This window comes from Rattus rattus, chromosome 2 (genome assembly GCF_011064425.1).
Source record: "Rattus rattus isolate New Zealand chromosome 2, Rrattus_CSIRO_v1, whole genome shotgun sequence".
Classification (NCBI taxonomy): Eukaryota; Metazoa; Chordata; class Mammalia; order Rodentia; family Muridae; genus Rattus; species Rattus rattus.
In genome coordinates this window covers 30,786,062-30,808,022 of record NC_046155.1, presented here as the reverse complement: position 1 = coordinate 30,808,022, position 21,961 = coordinate 30,786,062, and the positions used below count along the sequence as shown (strand labels likewise).

The window sequence follows — 21,961 nt, the reverse complement described above, 5'->3', positions numbered from 1 at the left end:
TTATTAACAACTAAAGCTGTGGAAGACTTGTGTGTTGTTTGGCAACTGCTTCTTTATCCTAGGGGAGAATAAATATAGTTTAGAGGCTTCAGAAAGTTTGAAAGAAGAGGAAAAGTCAAGGTGAGCTTCTTCTGAAGTGTCAAATGTAAATACTAAAGGTGAACAGGGTGACAGGGAAGGAAAGGCATCCGAGACAAACAGTGGGAATTATCCAAGGGTGTGCTGTGCTGCCGAGGCAGAGAACTGACTTGAAGATTCAGTGTGCTGGTGACAGACAGTGCCAGTAGTGGTAGAAAGAGAAAAGCTGAGAAAGGTAATTCATGACTATGAGTGTCTACATGTGATGATTTGAGGGTATGTATTTGTATGGGTGCACTCACATGTTCCTGCCATCTTGTACATTTGAGACAAAGGCCAGCTTGTCACAATCAGTTGTCTTCTTTCAACCCTAGTTCAGGGAAGGATGTCAGGCTCTGTCGTAGGCATCTTCACCCTAGGGAGCATTTTGTTTCAATACTATCATCTGTTAATCCCTTTAATAGCCCTGCTTGGAAGGGGCGGGCAGTGGAGGGGGTAGTCAGCAAACCAGACATTCTAGAAAGGGAGCTCAACTGGGAACTAGAGGAACTCAAGACTTGGACAGAGTCATCTGTCTCGTTAAAATGTCAGGGTTATATCTGCCTTCTATACCCTGCTTCGGTTGTTGCGTTTATTCCAACAAATTAAGTGGGAAGCTTGCTTCTCTTTGGGGAATTTTTTTTTTAAAGAAAAATAGAATAAAAGTGATCAAAGGTATATAAGAAAGAATCACGTGTAACCTTTTATGCTAGGCTCCAACTAGGCTCTGAGTAGCCTGAGTAAGAGGCAAAAAGGGCTAAGCGTTCAAAGGAGACTGCAGAGGTGGGCTCGAGGGGCTCCAGTAAAAAGGAACATTCATAGAGAAGACCAAAGTTTGCATTCTGAATTGCAGTAAAAGATAAGGCAATTAGGAAGATGGGAGGCCTGGGAGCTAGTAGGGAGAGAAGCTGGCATATGCATCTATCGGTAAGCTGATTATGAGCTGTATGTGAGGTACAGTTCACACACTCAGATGAAGCACACATGTGGATCTAAAGAGTTCAATGGTAGTGTGAGGACCTAAGCTAAAAAAAAATGCATGCTGAAAGGGACCGGATATAGATGTCTCCTGAGAGACACAGCCAGGGCATGTCCAAAACAGAGGTCAATGCTAGCAGCAAACCACTGAACTGAGAACAGTACCCCCTTGGGGGGAATTAGAGGAAGGATTGAAAGAGTTGAAGGAGCTTGCAACCCCATAAATCAACAGTGCCAACCAACCAGAGCTTCCAGGGACAAACCACTACCGAAAGACTATACATGGACTGACTCAGGGCTCCAACTGCATATGTAGCAGAAAATAGCCTTGTTAGGGCACCAGGGGAAGGGGAAGCCCTTGGTCCTGCCAAGGTTGGCCTCCCAGGGCGGAGGAATAGGGGGGGCAGTAAGGGGGATGTATAGGGGGAATACCCATATGGGGGAGGGAGAAGGGAGGGGTTGGGGGCTTATGGACAGGAAACCAGGAAGGGGAATAACATTTGAAATATAAGTAAAGAAATATATCTAATAAAAAATTAAAAATAAATGCTTTTCCTAAAGTGCCTCTGTAGATGCAAGGTCAAGGCTATTATAACGTTAGGATAAATGATTTGCAATATTCCCATATTAGAAAAAATTACTCTGCTGAAACTCTAATAAAATTGAATAGTAAGTTGAATAAAAACCATTGCAGATGAAAAATATGTCAAAAAAAAAAAAGACTGAAGAACAAACTTAGCTTTTGAGAACTTTTAAAGAGAGGTTTCAATCATGTACTACAAAAGAACCAGATCATAGTAACATGGTATTATTTCCTGAAGGAATAGTTTCTAGTTCGTTTCATATATATAACTTTCCCAAGCCATGCCTTATGTCTACTCTTGCTAACCTGGGGACACTGGAAATGTCATCCAGAGGCAGTTTTGTTATTACAGTGGATTTGCTGCTCGTGTCCTGTAGACAGAGGTCAGGATTCTAAACATCATATAATGCCGTGGGCATCTCTGTACTGGTCGGAGAATTATCTGATCAAAACTCTCAGGCGAGAGGAGTGTTAGAAATTCTAAAGTAAGTTCCCATAAAGTACAGGAACTGTGGGTACCTTGGAGAGGTGTGAGGTTTCCGTGAGATAAAGGTAGCATAAAAGATTAAATATGCAAGACCTTTAGGATTGGGCAAAGATAGCCAAGACAAGTATTTCAGTAACTTACATTAACAAGATGGCGGAGGGAGATGTGCGCGGTGTGCACTGACAGAGGGGGAAGGGCACCTGGAGAAGTTGAAAATGAGGAAGCCGGGAGCCAAACTCAAATCCCCACATCCAGGGAGTGCGGCCATTCTCCGCTGGAAGCTTACACAGCACAGGAGGAGGGGCTAGAAGAGGCTGTGGGAAAAGACCCCCGGATTAATAGTAATGACTTCTGATCAACAGTTAGAATCAGGGTGAAGGGAAGATGAAATAAATGTTAGCTTGCAGTATTGAAAAGTAAAGTGAAAAGGGGCGCAGGACAGTAGGACTCTTTGTTTTAACTGGTTGTCTGGACACAAAGGATTATTATGGTGTAGGGTTAGAGACACTATTCTGTTTACTGATATAAAGAAGCGTCTACAGGGAGACAATCAGTGGAAAAGGTATTGCTGAAGGGGCAAGAGTCTAGAGGAGAAAGATGAAAGAAATTGTGCAAAATAAAAAAGGAATTGACATAGCCTAGAGGCTGAGTGCCTCCAGCCCTACCAGGGGACCCGAGTTCAGTTCTCAGCACCCACATTGGGTGGCTCACAATCACCTATAACTCCAGCTCCATAGGATCTCACAGCCTCTTCTGGCCACAGTGGGCAGGCGCGCGCGCGCACACACACACACACACACACACACACACACACACACACACTCTCACTCACACACACACATACACACGCAGACACACGCAGACACACACACTCACACATACACACACAGACACAGACACACATACACTCATACACTCACACACAAACACACACAAACTCACACACTCACACAGACACACAAACTCACACACTCACACACAGAGACACACACAAGGAATAAAGAATACTTTCTTAGAGGGAGAGCAATTTGTTTTAGAAGCAGTGTACTTCCTTGTGTTTAAAGAAATGTGAGAATCATCTCACTATACTGAACTGTGAGTGAAAAATGGGAAAATCAAGACCATAATATCTTAAAAGTTATGAATATAAATGCCATTAAAATGTTTCCATTACCTGAAGTTCAACAGTAGTGTCTATACTAAGCATGCAAAGGCCCTGGATCCTACCCCAGACCCCCCACACACACCAAAAAAAAATAAAAACACCCCCACAAAAAAATATAAAGAAAATAAGAAAGTAGTAAATCTGCAATGCATCATGGTATATTTCTTTCAACATAGCACTTGAGGAAGTTCAAGCAGGATTGCAAGTTTGAGCCCAACATGGGCTACATACTTCTTACTCTGTCTCAACACACACGTACACACACAAACTCACACACACACACACACACACACACACACACACACACACACACACACACACACACACACACACTCACACACTCACACACTGACACGCACACACACTCACACACACTCACACACACTCACACACACAGAGAGAAGAAATAAAATTTAAAGAAAGTAAACCAGGGGCCTGAGGTTTGAGACAGATGTTAGATAGTTCTCGATGGGAACTAATTCTTGAATTGACCTTGATGGACAAGCAGGAGAAGCCCCAGAAACAAGAAACTAACGCTTCTTTCATCAGAGAGGCTGGCCTGGGAAGGTGTGACAGGCTCTCAAGGCTCTCACATTTAGTTGCTGGACAGTTCTTAGGCCCCTTGTGAGAATATCTTCAAGTTAATGCCCATGATGTGGTGGGAATCGGCTACATATTAATTTTTGCTTTCACCACCTTTGAATTTAAAACATATTAAAATCTTATGTGGTCATTATAGTTATTAACAATGAGTAGAGTTATGATTTCTTTGTTCAATGGGTTTTTTTAAGTGTTAATAGTCCTATATCTGTGCCTAGATCCAAGAAAATTGTGTAGTATTTTTATTTCTTCAGCATACAATATACATATTAAAGTGTCTTTAACATAATACTGTGTACAAGGAATATACAGTAAGAATTTTTAAATATACATTGTATGAATTTAAAAGATAAGCAAATGGTTTCCCAGAGAAAGTGACACAAGAAAATGTGTCTTCCAGTTTTCCCCTAGTATTTTTTCATTGTGCTCATTATGAACTAATTATGTCTCTTGATCTGTGCGTTGAGGTCCTAACACCTAGTGGGACTATGTTTAGACACAGCCATGAAAGAAGTAATTAAGGTTAAATGAGGTCGTTGTATATAATATTCTAATCCCATAGGATTGGAGTCCTTGTAACAGTCAGAGACAGATACATTGTTAAAGCTGGGGAAGGACACAGAGAGAAGGAAAAAAGCTCCACCACAATGGCCAGTCCTTGATCTCTGACATCCACACTCTATGCCGTTAGAAAAGGAATTTCTGTTTGTTTTTTTAATGTAGTCTTATGTGCATGGCAGCACCAGAGGAGTAATATCCCCCCTCTCACATTATAGCTTTTATAGGTGGATGGGTAGAGAATTCAGATCATCCGTTAACATATTTCTCTTTGAAGACTGGATTGGCTGTGCAGGCTGGATGCCCGAGAGCGCCCAAGCCGCAGACATCTATCATCCGCTTCAGTCTTCTAGGTTGGGCGGCAGCATGGTGTCAGCAGTAGTCAGTATTCAAATATACACAATTCAAACGCCAGAGTAAAGGTCAACCTGTGGCCTTTAGTGAATTGTTTCAGCCTCGATTTCCTCATCTGTAAAAAGAAAGAAAATCCACATAAAAATATAAAATTAAAAATAGTGTAGCTTTTCTTCTGTTTTTGCTTGATAGTTTTATTAAACTCCACAAGCACTAATTTATGACATTTAAGGATATTTTTACCTGTATCTAATGATTCTGGGAGATACATGTTTATTTTCATTTTTATTGTTTGTTCTTTGACAATTTCATCCATATATTATGTGCATTCTGAAGATTATAATGCCCCCATCGCCCACCTCTATTCCCTTCCTTTCTATAAGCCCCTTGTCGTCCAAGATCTTTGCTGTTTTGTTGTTGTTGCTGCTGTTGTTGTTGTTGTTGTTGTTGTTGTTGTTGCTGTTGTTGTTTGAGACTCACTGATTTAACCAGGATCATCTGTGTGACAAAAGTTTGGAATATCTCTTAAAGCCTGTGTGAGAGCTCTTTAGTGAGTGCACCCGAAGACAAGGACTGCCCCACCCACAGAACTATTATTAGCAGGGAAGGGTAGGGTTCCTTCAGTTCCTCACCAATGGCGACTGACTGTTAAGAAGCTACTGTAGCTCGTTGAAGGCAGCCACCATACTGAGAGATCATGATTGCATTAGCTGTGCACCAGTGTGCCAACAGACACCATTTGATGGCAATTCCCTTCTGACCCTTCCATTATCGCCAGCGCCCTCTTCTGCAGTGTTCCCTGGGCCTTGGAGGCGGGAAGTATAGATGTCTGAGCACTCAACTTGTTCTCAGCATCAAGAACAGCCCTGTGTCTCTGCATTCACTACCCACCTTGCAAAGAAAGGCTCTCTGATTTAAGGTGAAGGGAGCATTTGCCTGTTACTATAAACGTATTTAACAGGCCATTTGACACACTGACAATTTAGCTAAAGTAAAGAATTAAGCTCAGCTCTATGGTCAAGGACCTCCTTGGCATTGGCTCTTTGACCATGTTTACAGGAAGCAAGATGAATTCCTTCCTCAGAGCCTGTCAGAATCCGTTGTTGCCTCCTTAGCCGTCCTGACATTACTGCATCAGCAGGCGCATCTTGCGTGGGAGATGGATATTTGTAGCATGGAGGATCAACAGCTGGATATGACAGTCTCACCCCCGGAAGCCTGGATAGCACTTTCTAACACCATGAAATCTAACCAGCATGGAGGAAGCTTCTAGCTCAGTTTGCAGTCCAGATATATGGCGTCTTCAACAATACAGTCTTAACCACTAGTTCTAATGAATGACCAAGAATTCCTTTTCCCAGTCATGTCATAAAGGCAAAAATAACAAGTTCAGTGATACATTTTGGTAAGATTCTAAGCTAGTGACTAGTAAATTCTTTACTTCTAAGAATTTTAGGCCATAAATAAAAGTTTTCTAAAAAAGATGCCATGGGATAAAATTATTGTACTGGTTGTCTAGGGGTTCATTTTTATCTGCTCTACTCTTATTCACTGTGTTATTTATATACTTAAAATTTATACAATGGCTCTATTTTTTCTGGTGGGTGTGCACATGCATGTGTGCCTGTCTGTGGCATATTCATGTGTGCTGATGTGAGAGGGCAACTCACAAGACTCGATTCTCTTCCTCCACCATGTGAGTATCAAGGATCTAATTCTGGCTTGGTAGCAAGTGCCTTCATCCACTGAGCCATCTCAGCAGTCCAAATGATAATCAGGCCACCTTTTAAAATGATTACCGAAAGCATCATCCACCATGATCAAGTGGGCTTCATCCCAGGGATGCAGGGATGGTTCAGTATATGAAAATGCATCCACATAATACACCACATAAACAAATTGAAAGAAAAAAGCACATGATCATCTCATTTGATGCTAAAAAGGCCTTTGACAAAATCCAACACTGCTTCCCATTCCTGTCTGAAAAGACTGCAGGGACAAAAATGGAGAAGAGCCTGAGGAAAAGGAGGTCCAGTGATAGGCCCAAAATGGGATCCAGCACAAGCTCAAGGGGAGGCCCCAAGGTCTGACACTATTTCTGAGGCTATGGTGCACTTACAGACGGGAGCCTAGCATGGCCCCCCTCTGAAAAACCCAACAAGCAGCTGAAAGAGTCAGATGCAAATACTTACACCCAACCAATTGCCAGAACCCAGGGACCCCTGTGGTCGAATTGGGGAAAGGCTGGAAGGAGCTGAGGAGGAGGGCGACCCTACAGGAAGACTAACAGCCTCAACTAACCTGGACCCCAGAGATCTCTCAGACACTGAGCCACCAGCCAGGCAGGTGATACGAGGCCCCAATTCATACACAGCAGAGAACTGCCAGGTCTGGACTCAGTCAGAGAAAATGCACCTAACACTCAGGAGACTTGGGACCCCAGGGAGTGGGGAGGTCTGGTGAAGTGGGGTTGGGGGAGTGGGAACATCCTCTAGGAGATGGGGGGTGAGGAGGTATGGGATGTCAGTCAGAGGGTGGGCCAGGAGGGTGATAAAGTCTAGACTGTAAGAAAGATTAAAGGGAAAAGAGTCTTGGAGAGATCAGAGATACGAGGCACATACCTAAACAAAATAAAGGCAATGTACCTCAGGCCAATAGGTAACATCAAATTAAATGGAGAGAAACTTAAAGCAGTTCCACTAAAATCAGGGACAAGACAAGGTTGTCCACTCTGTATCTCTTCAATATAGTACTTGAAGTCTTAGCTAGAGAAATAAGACAACTGAAGAAGATTAAAGGAATTCAATTGGAAAGGAAGAAGTCAAAGAATCGTTTTTCACAGACAACGGATAGTATACATAAGTGACCCCCAAAACTCTACCCAAGGATTCCTACAACTGATAAACACCTTCAGCAAAGTGGCCGAATAGAAAATTAACTACAAAAACAAATCAGGAGCCCTCCTCTATACAAATGATAAACGGGCTGAGAAAGACATCAGGGAAACAGCACCCTTCACAAGAGTCACAGATAATATAAAATATCTTGGCGTGACTCTAACCAATCAAGTGAAAGTCATGTGTGACAGGAGCTTCAAGTCTCTGGAGAAAGAAATTGAAGAAGATGTCAGAAAATGGAAATATCTTGCCTGCTCAAGGATCAGTAGGATTAACATAGTAAAACATTGTATAGGATACATAGGATAACATTGTATAGTAAGCAATCTATAGATTCTGTGGAATTCCAATCAAAATTCCAACACAATCCTTTACAAGCCTTGAAAGAACAATTCTCAACTTCACATGGAAAGAAAAGCAGGATAGCTAAAACAATCTCGTACAATAAAGGAAATCCGGAGTTATCACCATCCCTGGTTTAAAGCTGTACTACAAAGCAATGGTCATAAGAACTGCATGGGATTGGTATAGAAACAGGCAGATTGATTAATGGAATTGAGTCAAAGACCCAGAAATAAACCCATACACCTGTGAACACTTGATTTTTGTCAAAGAAGCCAAAACCATACAATGGAGAAAAAAAGAAAACATTTGAACAAATAGTTCCAGTTCAACTATGGTCTGCATGTAGAAGAATGCAAATAGATCCGTATTTGTCACCCTGCCCAAAACTCAAGTCCAGGTGGATCAAAAACCTCAACATAAAACTGGATACACTAAATCCAAAGAAGAGAAAGTAGGAAACAGTCTTGAACTCATTGGTACAGGAGACAACTTCCTGAACAGAAAACCAGTGGCTCAGGCACTAAGATCAACAATTAATAAATGGGACCTCTAAAAACTGAAAACTTCTGTTTAAGACAAAGGACACTACTGTCAATAGGACAAAACAACAGCTTATAGATGGAGAAAAGATCTTCCCCAGCCCTACATCCAACAGAGGACAAATATCCCAAATATATAAAAAACACAAGAAGTTAGATACCAATAAACCAAGCAACCCAATTTATCAGTGGGGTAGAGAGCTAAGCAGGGAATTCTCAACAGAGGAATCTTGAATGGTCAAGAAGGACATAAAGAAATGTTTAACATCCTTAGTCATAAGAGAAATTATGAAAATGGGAATTAAAACAACCTGAGACCCATCAAAATAGTTAGGATCAAAAACTCAAGTGATGACATATGCTGGCAAGGATGTGGAGAAAGAGGGACACTCCTCCATTACTGGGACTGCAAACTGGTACAAACACTCTGGAAATCAATCTGGTGTTTTCTCAGAAAATTGGAAATAGTTCTAACTGAAGACCCAGCTATACCACTCCTTTGCATATATCCAAAAGATGCTCCATCATACCACGAGGACACGTGTTCTACTATGTTCATAATAGTCAGAAACTGGTAAAACCCAGATACCCCTCAACTGAAAAAATGGAAACAGAAAATGTGGTTCATTTACACAACAGAATATTGTTGTCAGCTGTTTAAAAAAAAGGACATCATTAATTTTGCAGGCAAATAGATAGGACTAGAGAATATCATCCTGAGTGAGGTAACCCAGACCCAAAGGACATGCATAATATATACTCACTTATAAGTAGATAATATCTATAAAGAGACTTGATATACCAGAGTTAGGGGATACCCATGGAAGGCTTCTACCCTCTCAGAAGAGAAGGGGAAGAGGAAGGAATTGTGTGGGGGGGGAGGACAGGAAAGAGGAGGGAGCAATTTGGATGTAAAGTGAATATATAAATTAATTGAAGAAAATTATTATTAGATAGATATACATATACATATAAACATATAGTTTATGTATGTACATATATCAATTAAAACTCAAAGAACCCATTTTTATTTAAAAATTTCCATTTATTCTTCATAGCATAATTGAATTGTTTAGAACAGATTATTGCCTTATATAAAGACATAATCAAGCTTTACATAAGTGATTAATTTTATAACCACGTTTGGGACTTGAACACTTATTTGGAGAGTTAGTGTGGGACTGCAGCTACTCTTATACCCTTGATTGAAGGCGTCACCTTTCTGGTCTGGGAAGATCATCCTGGGCAAAATCATCCTCTTCCACCTGCCATAGAGATCACAGCTTTGGGAGAGACAAATAAGTGACACTGAGGGAGGAAGGAGACACCAGTCTACGGAGCCAGACCAGCTGCATCATTTCCAATACTCAAGGGAGTGACAGATGTCACAGTCACACTTCTCACGCTCCCTATCTTGAATTTGACAGAATCTGCTTAATTCATTTAATTTTTATTATTTTTATACTTACAGAGTCTAATTACCTTCTCCAAATTACTAAACATCATATCGAAATAGGAATAGAGTAAAGCACAAGGATTTAGCCAACTAGCATGAATACGTTAGGTTTAAATGCAGACATGACTTATAAAAGGTGCTTTATAAACCGTAGATTGTGTGTAAATGCTTTTTTTTTGTTGTTGTTGGCAACATGTCAATCCTTGATACTTGGAGTCCATCCATTTGGTCTTTTGTCACCCTCAGAGTTTTAAAGCCCATTTCTCTTTAGACAAGTGTATCATCACGTTGCAATCGAAGAACAAAATTATACACATTTTAGGCATACCGCTGAGTAATCAGCTCCCTTCAGAAAGATGTTTTGGTGTAATAATGAAAACATCTTAATAGCTGAAATTATTACCCACTGAGTCAATCACCATAATGTCCCCAAACAGACACTTTTCCTAGAGTGAGGAGCAGCCTTTTAGCTGATGCCTCTTAAGAAGGATGTCTACAAATGTTAACATTCTCTATGCAAAGGGTCATTGTTTCCTTTCTCTGTCTCTTTCCCTTTCTTTCTGCCCCATCTTTGATCCGCCTCCCTCACTTTGTTCTCCCTCTTCCCCTTCTGCTTTCGTTTCCCTCTGTACCTTGCAACCGTGTTAAACTACCAATATTAAACACGCAGGACACTTCAGATTTGCTCCTCTGTGTCTCTGCATTTGCGAATCTATATTTAAATAACACATTAAAATCACTCACCTTAAAGAATCCGGCCTGGTCTTTATGGGGGTATTTCTCAGATCCCTTCAGACTCAGCAATACTATTTGAAAGTTCCACATCTTCCTAAAGTACTTCGTATAATATAATATAAAATTTTTGTTTAAACTGATTTACCATTTTATCGGGATCTAATTATTCAATGTTTCATTATTCTTTTGAGTTAGATTTTCTTCCAAATGAAAATTATTTACAAATAATGTATGGCCCTAAATTCCCAAAGACAAAAAATTGATCCTTCATATGTTTATTATGAAAAGAAATTATGTATGTTCAATCTACAGTATAGAGTATAAATATTTGTGTTTGTGTACACAGTTATCATGCTTCCCATTTCCCTGTGTTATGTGTCCATGTGTGTTTCTATATGTATACAGAGATAGAGCGGTAGATATTCTATGAGGTATGTACTTTACAGCTACCTGTTAGCTGCTAAAATATTCCTTAAAAATTTTAAAGATAAAATTAAATAAGTATACAATAGTACAAAGATAAAAATAATATTGAATCATAGCGAATTAATAGCTATAACTCTAAACAAGGCTACACTGAGAGCAAATGAAAGGTTCTCTCTAGTCACGTGTCACTGGGTAACTCTAGACATTTTTGTAGATTAACATTTCTCTGAAATCAGACTTTCTCTAAGATTAGGTATGGACCAATACCTTGTACAGGAAAGTAAGAAAATTAATCATAAAAGGAATAGTGGTACTGGGGGTAGAGGCACACACCTATAATCTTACCAGTCAGAAGGCTGAAAAAAAGGATTGTGAGTTCAAGACGTTTGCTGCATTGCAAATTCTAGACTAGAGTGGACTTTAGGGTTGGAAAATCATCTCAGACAAATTAGATTGTCCAAATCCTAGGGTAAAGCCACATACCACTGTTGAAAAAGAAACAGTATCAATAAATGACTCCTGATGGCATTCTGCTACAATCATAAATCAGTTCCTTCCTCAGTTGTCATCAGAGAAGCTTCTCCTGTAACAGGAAGGGACAAATAAATCCACAGCCAGACATTATGCACAGAGAGACAACTTAGAACAAACACTCAGCCCAAAATGGGAGGTCTCTGTCTAATCCCTCCCTCCAGGGCTCAGGGAACGCTGTGTAAGAGGAGGCATGTCAGTAAGTGAAAGAGGTGATGGAAGACCCCGAGAGAACAAGGGCCTCTAAATCAGCATAAGCAAAGCTCATATGAACTCACAGAGCCTGAGGCAGTATATGCGGGGCCTGCATGGGTCTGTACCAGGTCCTTCCTGTATACAGTATAGCTTCTGGTTTAGCATTCATTTGGTATTCCTGGGTGTGCCAACGGGTGGGTCTCTGATTCTTATACCTTCTATTGATCTCTTTTCCTTCTGTTTGTGTTGTCTATTTCTACTGTGTTCGTTTTGTGTTATCTTATTGTTTTATAATTTTATTTATCTCTCAGAGGCATATTTGCTTTCTCATGGGAGACAGAAAGGGTCTGGATCCGGATAGGAGTGGAGATGACAAGGAAGTGGGAGGAATAGATGGAGGAAAGACTGTAATCAAGATGTGAGAAATTTATATTTCAATAGCAAGGAAGAATAAAAAAGAAAAGCTGACGCGTTATGCCATTATTTGAGTGAAAATTTAGGTTTCTGTTCCCTGTCCTTTGTATCCTTCATTAGAATGTTACTAACAAAAATTATAGGCATTCAAGGTAAAAACTAAATAAATAAAAATTACAGTAAAGTATTAAGAAAAATACAAACAAAAATAGAACCAAGTAAAGGGGAAATGTTTGAAATCATCTTTGAGCATTTTCCTCAATAATAGAGATTACCTTATCGTTTATTTTATTGATAACATTTTTGAGGAATTTTTAGACTTGCCTATTCAGAATGAATTAATAAGTTCATTATATTAAACCTCATATTTTGGAATGAGTTTCTTAATTTCCTGGGCCTGTGTCTCAAAACTTCCTCTTTGTCTCCTTTTGTATATCAGCGTGACCGTATTTAGCACAGCATAGAAGTGACCCAGCCTCCCAGATGGATCACAACCAGGGATCTGAGATAACAGCTGTCCTCTGTCGCCCTAGTCTTCTTTATAGTTTTTGCAAAAAAAGTAATTAAAAATGAAAGCAGTTAAGTAACTTTAAATTCTAAATCATCAAATTTTCTGCTGTGGCTCAGAGGCTGACTGCATAACTTATTACTTGGTGCTCCGAATGCATGTCATTTAGAGATTAAGATAATGAAAAGGCTGTGGGTGTGATTCAGCCTTGTACAGCTTCTCTAGAATTTAAGAGACCCTGGATTCAACCCCCAGTACTTCCAGAAAGGAATCATACAGATGGAACAGGGAAGAACGCAGGGAAGGTAAAGTGACTGGCATGTAAGTATAAGGACTGTCGTTCAGCCCCCTACACAGCTGGCAAAGAAGCCCATCTGGAATCCCCATGGTCAAAGAAGACATAGGGAGTCCTCAGAACAAACTGCCTAGCTAGAGGACGCAAGTCAAGTTCTGTCTCTAAGGAGAGGTCCCGCCTCAATATACAACATTGGAGAAAGATCAAGGAAGACCCTTGGCATCAGCCTCTGTACGCACACAACTGACACAAACATACATTTATAAATATTATAGAGGTATAAAATGAGTAATTCACAAATATTATAGTGGTATAAAGTGTATATTTCTACATAATACCTTAAAACACCTCCTTAAAAGCCTACACAGTACTAGTTTTTCATCACTATCTTCTAAGTGTGGTATTGTGGATAGGGGTTGTAGTGTCAACTTTTTTAATAGGAAGGAGAATGCTCACATCCTATCACATTTGCTAGGTGTTACGATCTAGGGTGAGCTTCTGACTTTCTTAAGCGCACCAATAAAATGGAGGTGACACTAACAACATCACTGTGCAGTACTTGTCACGCTGAGCAATGCCTGGCATATTTGTGACTCTGATCCATGTGACCAAAAACTTGGCAGAAAGAACTAAAGGGAGGAAGGGTTCAATTTTAGCACACTGTGTGAAAGGATTTGGCCTATAGTTACCTGGTTATGAGTACTCAGACAGAATATGATGGCAGCTGGATGAGGCAAAAGTCAGTAAGTAGGCACCAGAGACAAGATATGGCCAAAGTAAATGATTAACTCCAGTGAGGCATTACCAGAAATACATGAGACTGAAGTTCTGGTTAGGCTAGTACTGACTTTCTCTTTGTTATCCAGTCTATTTCGGTGGTTGTCAAAATATCATATAAAAGGAGTTTCTGTACCGGGTTGTATTCAGTGTATTTCAAGAATAAATTCTACTATGTATGTATTCATTGGGTTCTTATTTTCTATAGCATTTTATATTTTAATCATATGATAGATAATACTTCATTCTATAAAATAAATCTAAAGACAGTTCTAGATATAGAGTAGGTATTGAGGAGATGGACTTTAAGTAGTTAACCTTCCTACTTCATCCCAAAGTCAATTTATTTTCACTTTTCTACAATTCTTACTTTGTCAATGATTATTTGCTTTCTTTTCATTGGAGATGCACCTATGGGTTGCCTTTTACAGTTTCCATTAAAAATGACAAAAATTAATCCTGGTTTACTGACAGACTTCCCTTATTGGCCGGTTTTGTTATATCAGTTAGATAAGAAATTGACTCACAATTAGTATAGGCTCCGTATCTGTTTTTGCTAGACACGCGTGTCAAATGTGACTAGGTGTTAACTACAGGGGTTGACCAGCTAGAAGAGGCCCCTGACCTCATAGTGTTTATCATCCAATCAGATGGGAGTCTGCTGTCTGGTGTGTTTCTTAGCAGTCTACTAGATTGTTTGAATTTACATTTTTAAGGATGGCTTTAAATCACTTCACTATTAATGACTGGTTGGCATCCTTCCCACTTTGCAGAGGACTTAACACTATCACTCTGGGTTTCCTCTGACAGCTCTTTCAAGCATTTAATTGGAGGACTGGACGATGTCTCTAACAAAGCATATGAGGATGCAGAAGCGAAAGCAAAGTAAGTGAGATTTGTTTTGGGGACTTCCTTCATCTTGATAAAAAAATGACTTTGCTAAGATAACACCAAATATTTGGACTTCATGTCAAGTACTCTGGCAGTAAAAACTTGATTACTTAAAAGAAAAATTAAGTAAACAATGCATGTGTTACACAATGTGCTTACTTATAATGGTTCTTTTCAACATGAAATCCTTTGTGAAGATCCACTCAAGCAGGTAAGTGATAGTTTAAAATCCGATGTAAACAATTACAATAAAACGTAATTGTCAGACTGAAAATACCTTCTGATGCTAAACGTAATTTTTTTTTACAAGGATGACTTCCTATAAAACAAAGCTTTGCCAAAGCTTTTTGGCAGACTTGATATATTCAAGATTCTTTTGAAATGTAATTTCAAAAATATTAGTTACTTTGAAAACAGTGGTCTTTATAATCTTCTCCTCTTTCACTCAATACAAACTGACATTTCATAGCCTATTAGATAGATAAAATTTAGTGTGAAGTCCATAGTTCACACCAAAATTTGATTACCAAATTTGTAGTGACCTAAAACACAAAAGAAATAAAATATTTCACTCTAAATATCCATGAAAATAACATTCGAACTAGGAGTAATATATTAAGAATTATACTCCATGTTAACCTCTTGAATACATACAGATGTGTAAGTAAGGTGACTGATGGCCAACTTAAAAATATGAGCAGCTACCTTAACTTATAGAACATAGTGTAGCTGCATTCATATACATATGAATATTCATAAACATATGGTTTTGCCAGCCTTAATTATCAGTGATGGAGAAGTGACTGTAAACGAGACTCTGCTCAGGATCTACTGACTTTGTAGGAGTAACTGTGTGATGGTTTATGAAACCTGAACATTCATGGATTCACTTTCCTACACTGTACTTTTAGGGAGTAAGGAAACAAGTATACTAAAATGGATTCAGACAGTTAGAAAGAAGATTTGGCCATCATTTGTCACACTGTAATATGAATCTGAACAAAGATGAAAAACCCTTTGCTCCTGTTTATCCCTCTTGAGCACTACTCCCAATACTTCTCTCACAGCCTCAGTTAGCCCTTCTTTAAAGTGGTAGCTTTTGTTGCATTTTAATTGATGACCTTATGATAAAAGCAATCTTTGTAAATTGCAAAGTGCTACAAAGGTGGATGGCCTTGTTGAAAGAACCTTTGGAAACATACTTTAATTTTACAAATGACTCTGAAAACAAATATTAATTATTCCAGATATATTATAAAATATTTTACATGACTAAGGACTTTTTAATCTTATATAAGTTAAAGTTGTTGTGTTTATATAGTATATCATCAAGTTATACTTAGGCTAGAAAATATTCATAGATACCTTTTTATAAAACACTATCAGTTTGGCCAAACAGTTATGGTTAAGGAACAAAGAAATAATAAAATGACTGTCTTCATCAAGGTCCTTCCCAATATGTTTATCTTACCAGTAGATTTGCTAGCCTATAATTTGGAATGTTAGAATCTGTAATTTCAAAAATGTTATTTACTTTGTAAAAAAACAGTGGTCTTCATAACCTTCTCTTTCACTCAAAAAAAACCTGACATTTCATATCCTATAGTATATGAAGCAAACATACAGTAATTGAGGTATACAACATGATTTGATATAGGTATCAATGAGAATCTGGTCACAGTAATTAAGCCAATTATCCCATCTATCACCTCACATAAGTTACTCTTTTATAGGTGGTGACTTGTTCAAATTTAGATTAAATTAGTCACTGACCTAATCAATAACAATCGACCTGATGGGAATTATTGATTTGGTAAGCCATAGATTGAGTCAGCAACCAGAAGGGATCAATCACTAGTCAGATTAGTCACCAATTAAATCAACCATTTGCTGGACCAAACTTGGTTATAGAGACCTCTGATTAGATCAGCTACTAATCTGATAAGGGCAGATGAATAGATCACTGTTCAGATGCCCTGCTGATTGATAAGCTGCCTCAGAAGACACATTGTCTTAGCAAATTTCACTCAGAATACATTTATCTTAAATTGCCTGCTTATTACTAAGACCAAGTGAATTTTTTCTTAATAATCTTTAGTGTTAATGATTATTTAGAAAGTATAAATAGTTTGATTCAAACAAATTAACAAACCCCTGATCTGAATTCTAGGCAGAGCAATAATAAGTTTATTCATTGAAATTGCCTTATCTCAGATGTTAGATTATTTGTTGTGGTGTCTTTTACACTGTTAACACTAGTGCTAACATATGAAGGTGTCTGAAGTTGTAGCCATCCCTTAATCATATGTCCTTAACTTGGAGGAAGCTAACTCAAGTTTCTGCAGGGTAAGCTTTTTAGCTGCATGGGCAAACTTCAGCATCTGTGTTACCACTGTTGCCTCTTTCTTCCACTGATTTTTTTCCCTTTGAATACATTGTACATTCACATGCTACTTAAGGAATATTTAAAGGTTCACATGTACAGTGGAACCTGGGGACATCCTGTAATTGATTTACATTTCCTGGATGATTCTGTTAATGCCTTTATATTTCTATATAGACCATGAAGCCCAGAGCAGGCACAGCTGAGGTGATGATTAAACTCCACTGTGTGAACTGAATTGTTTTCAAGGTCCCCTTTGGTTTTGCAAAAGTCATGAAATTTAAGGCTAATATTTCCTAAATCCCCATTAAAATGATCATGTTACTTACCCATGTGAAATGGTTATTTTTCTATGTCTATTCTTATTTGGGGAAGGAGAGATAAAACTGGAATGACTTTAATAACTCATTCCTTTGGGATACTTAAAACTCAGAGGTGAGGAACTCATTATCTACTTAACACAATGCTCAGTGGCAGACTGATTGCCCCAGCTATGCATGCTATTCTTAGAAAACCCACAGCAAGCACATAGATCAATCAGTCCAGGAAAATTGGCTTGAAAGAAACACCCTATTGAAAAGTTGGCAAAAACTCTTTTCCTGAAGGATATGTGTCTTCTGCCTATACCACAATACATCTTTTCTTACTTTATTCTTTATTAAAAAAACTTTATTTTATGGCACATTCAGCCTCTCTTAATTGCTGGTAATCTTGACTAAAGACTTTGCTTTGTAAAATATGACACAAATATTGGGAGAAAAAAATATAGTATCAAAATTAAGGATCACTGGCCATCACTTAGAATATAAAGTAGCCCATGCAGTGATATGTCCATATCATTTTTGCTGCAAGGACACTCATTCACTTGATAAAAAGCATTTATAACTTTACTTAGTATGAGTTTTCCATGGTACTATATAATGTGCATAACTGACACAAAACACATTTTCCAATACTAGGGAATATGTTATAGTTTGAAGGAAAACTGATATATTAGTCAGTGGTTGTTTTCACCCCCATATTTTTACAAACAAGTTATGGCAATTATTGTCATATGATTTTGATATCCTACCTCCATCCTTGTAGAAGGCTTGTCTTTTAAAATCACGACTGTCCATAAATATAAAAGTAAAAGTTTTATTTCATTATTTTGAGCCTTTTGACAGAAGAGTTTTTTATTAAATAATATGTTTTATTAGCATAGCATCGATGTATTTGGTGATAAACATTATACTCAGAAGCAACAGGCAAAAGAACTCCTATTTTCTAAATAAAAATCTGAATTCATATATACTGCACATACACACTGAACTTAGCTTATCATAAAAACCTTTACAGCAAAAATTATATTCAGCACAGCTCACATTAGCCATCATTATAGTCTCAGTTTGAGGGCATAAAGTAGACAAAAAAAATGTAATACTGTTTTCATTTGTGATACGGTTTATTTTTATTAAAATGTTTTATACCTTTACTTTTTATAAAAACAATATGGCAAGATAGAGAAAGAAAAAGAAAGCCAACCAAGGCGATCTAACATGTGCTCCTAACTGCCTTTCTGTTTTCCTGACACTTGACATGTTTCCCATATTGTTTTGCTCCACTTGGCTTCATCACATTGTAAACCATACAACAGCATTCTCTGTTCTGCTGACATCTTGGTGGTCAGTACTGCGAACACAGGGAATTTAAACTTAGTTTTCTAGATTGATTCAAGGTAAAGCCTTACCAATTCAGTTCATTCTTCTTTTGATTATAAGTTCTCAGTCACATCTAAAAGCAGAACACCAAAAAGAAAGCCTCCGCCCATAGCAAGAGCCACATCACACATGGTCCATCCAGCTGTGCAAATTGCCCTGTGCCATGCATTGGTAGAAAAGTTACAGTGTTTTAGACCAGTTGGTCCGTTTACCACCTGTTCTATCTGCTATCTTTTCTTGATGTCTGGAGATATTCTTACCTAGGCACTTCTGCTGAGACACTCTGGTAGCTGAAATAATAAGTTTAGTTATGCTCTAAGTTGATGAGAACTAATATTGTTCTCCATGTGAATCTCATCATCATTATAAAAGCCCATGGGAAGTATAGACATTCCTTATAACCTGCGATGTTACCTGTTATATAAACCAATACTCCCTCATAGTCCCCTGTGCACCACCAGTCTTACCCATGTTCATTTATTTCTTTATATACATTGATTTATTCAACAGATAACTCTCTATATGCCCACAACACCCCCCTCCCAAATACTGACTAAAACAGACACATTCATCGCTTTCCTGATGTATTTGGTTCGGTGTGAGAAAGACAACCAAACATAGTGACTTCTATGATGAAGTGACATTTTCAAGACATTTGAACTGAATCCTGAGTAATTAGTGGATGCTACATAGACATTAGTTGAAGTGGGCTAGGCAAAGATGTACTGAGAGGATTTCAGAATAAGAAGCACTTAATGGCAAAAGACAACTGAAATGGAGAAGGAACCAGTGACAATGCAGAGTAGGCGGAGCATGAGGCTAGGGAACCCATCCTTGAGAAATTTAGCTTTGAACGTCTGGAGAAACAATCAGGAAAGTCTACAGAGATGTAAGACGTACAAAGAAAACCAGACGTGTCTGCTGCACTGAGACCAAGAACAGAGGAATGAGTCTTGGTCCAGTGGGGTTGATAGGTCAAAATAACAGAATAAAAAGGCAAACGTCACCAGGACCTTTCTGGTTAGCCATGTTCCCCACCGCTTCCACAGGGAACCAAGTCACTTCACTTCCATGCATTGTTCCCTAAATAAATATGTTGGATTTTAGGGAGAGAATGGAGCAGATGTTCAAGAAAGAGCCACTGAGCCAAATCATGGTTTAGATGACAGATTTATTAAAATTAACAATAAGCAATATGGCGGAACAAGAGGACTCTAAAGGAGAGTTTCTGCCTTGCAGGATAAAGCAAGGCGAGTCCTACTTTTAAAGATTTCCCAGGGAATGGGAAGGTCTTGCCCAGCCAGGAAGCAGGCTTAGTCAATCTGTGACCTATGCTACATTACTGACCTATGGAAGCAGGGCATATGTGACTCATAATACATGACAAGGGTCACTCTTTCTCTGAGTAAGGGGGTTGGGCTTGGTTACTGTGTGTGGTAATGGTATGTGGGCCTTGTTTGGTCACCTCTGACCAGGAGAGAGTGAGTGAGTCCTACTTACAGCCCTCTCTGATTTAGGGCTTCATTACCCGAAGTGTCTGAGTTCAGTAACAGGATACATGTAATAGATTCACATTGCACAGGCAGAAGAATCAATGTAAACAAAGGAAAAGAAAATCAAGGTAAGGAAAACAAAGCAAGATGCAAAATGAGCCCAGCTCGCACTGTGTGAGAAAACAGTAACATCCAAAACTATGACAGGCACCAGAGAGCTGACTTACTGTCACTAAACACTAAAACAGCTTAGCCACTCTCTGCCCCTCCTTGGTAAGAATTAACCAGAATATTGGACCATGTGCACCAATCCCTCAACTTTCTATTGAAACAATCTTATTCTCCTGATTAGTGCTCATTGATTTAAAGCTCCCGTTCTGTTTACGAGCTCATTTGCAAAAGAACGTTTTCATCTGTTTGGTATTTTCCCAATTACTTTCGGTGGCGAGCCTTGTTGCTTGATATCATGTGACGGCAATGAAAGATGGCCTCTCCTTCCATTTCATTAGCGGAGATGGCCTTTAGCTGCTCAGTCTGTTTGTCATAGGGAGGTTGCTGCTGTTTCTCCTTGCTCTCCGGCATCAGATCTTCCTCAGGCCTTTGATCATTAACTCATCGGATGTGTTGTTAGTGGCACAAGAGGCCATGCAAATCAGAACCCAGGGCTGGATTGCTCGGTAGCAATGTCCTTGGGGTCATCTAGCATCTAATAAAAATATGATTTCAAATGGACAATCCAGTTCACAAGGGGCTGCTCTTTTGAACACAGACTTTGAAATTTGGGCTCCCCCCCCTTTCTTTATTAGATTATTTTTTTTCTCTCTCTCAGGCTTCTAGCAACAAAGATCTTAGCATTCCCACAATCTTATCAACAATTTACTTTAAACAACTCAGCCTTGATCTAAGCAATTCTCAGGGAAATGGGCCTAGAAAATTGTTTCTTCCCCTGTGGAAAGAATTCAAGGGAGCAATATCCTGTTCTCAAACGAGAACGCCACGCCAATTAAAGAAAACTGCGAAGTGGCCTTGTGAAACTAGTCCTCGTACCAGAATTGGAACTTTCTGACCACTTGCAGGTTGAGCTGTCAGAGGATAGTCCCAAAGTCTGACAATCAAAATTGTCTTATCTTATGCAGAGCTAATGGGAGGAAACAAGAAAATTTTGGAGCACCTGACCCCGAGATTGGTTTTTTAGCCACGCAAGAGCTGTTTGTTTTTGAATTCCAGGATGTGTTGTCTGGCTAAGAAGGGCTATAGACTATGACCACCAATAGAAACATTGATACTTTAGTGTGGCTTGAGGTTTCAAAGAGCAGGACGTCAATTCCTCTCTCAAGGACAGTGAGGTTGATTCAGTTGCACCTTTCGAATGTGAGTTCAACCTAAAACTACTTAGCCCCAGACAGAAACGTTCGATCTATTTTATTTTTAAAAATGTAAAGCTCTCAAAGGCCGTTTGCTAAGTTCTTCTGCACTCTGCCTGCCTTTAAGACTCCCCAAGTAGCAAGACTTTATAGATGGGAATCCCGGGATG

The 21,961-nt window shown here is 39.0% G+C and overlaps 1 protein-coding gene across 1 annotated transcript in view; it reads left to right on the top strand.

Moving 5' to 3' along the window:
* Window positions 1-14,605: 14,605 nt before the first annotated feature.
* The window catches only part of LOC116891084 (cGMP-dependent protein kinase 1), a 108,484-nt gene continuing 101,128 nt past the window's right edge, over window positions 14,606-21,961 (top strand). The window contains exon 1 of the mRNA XM_032891798.1: window positions 14,606-14,845. Coding sequence (XP_032747689.1) covers window positions 14,703-14,845 — 143 coding nt within the window. The 5' untranslated portion in view covers window positions 14,606-14,702. The remainder of the gene's footprint in view (window positions 14,846-21,961) is intronic.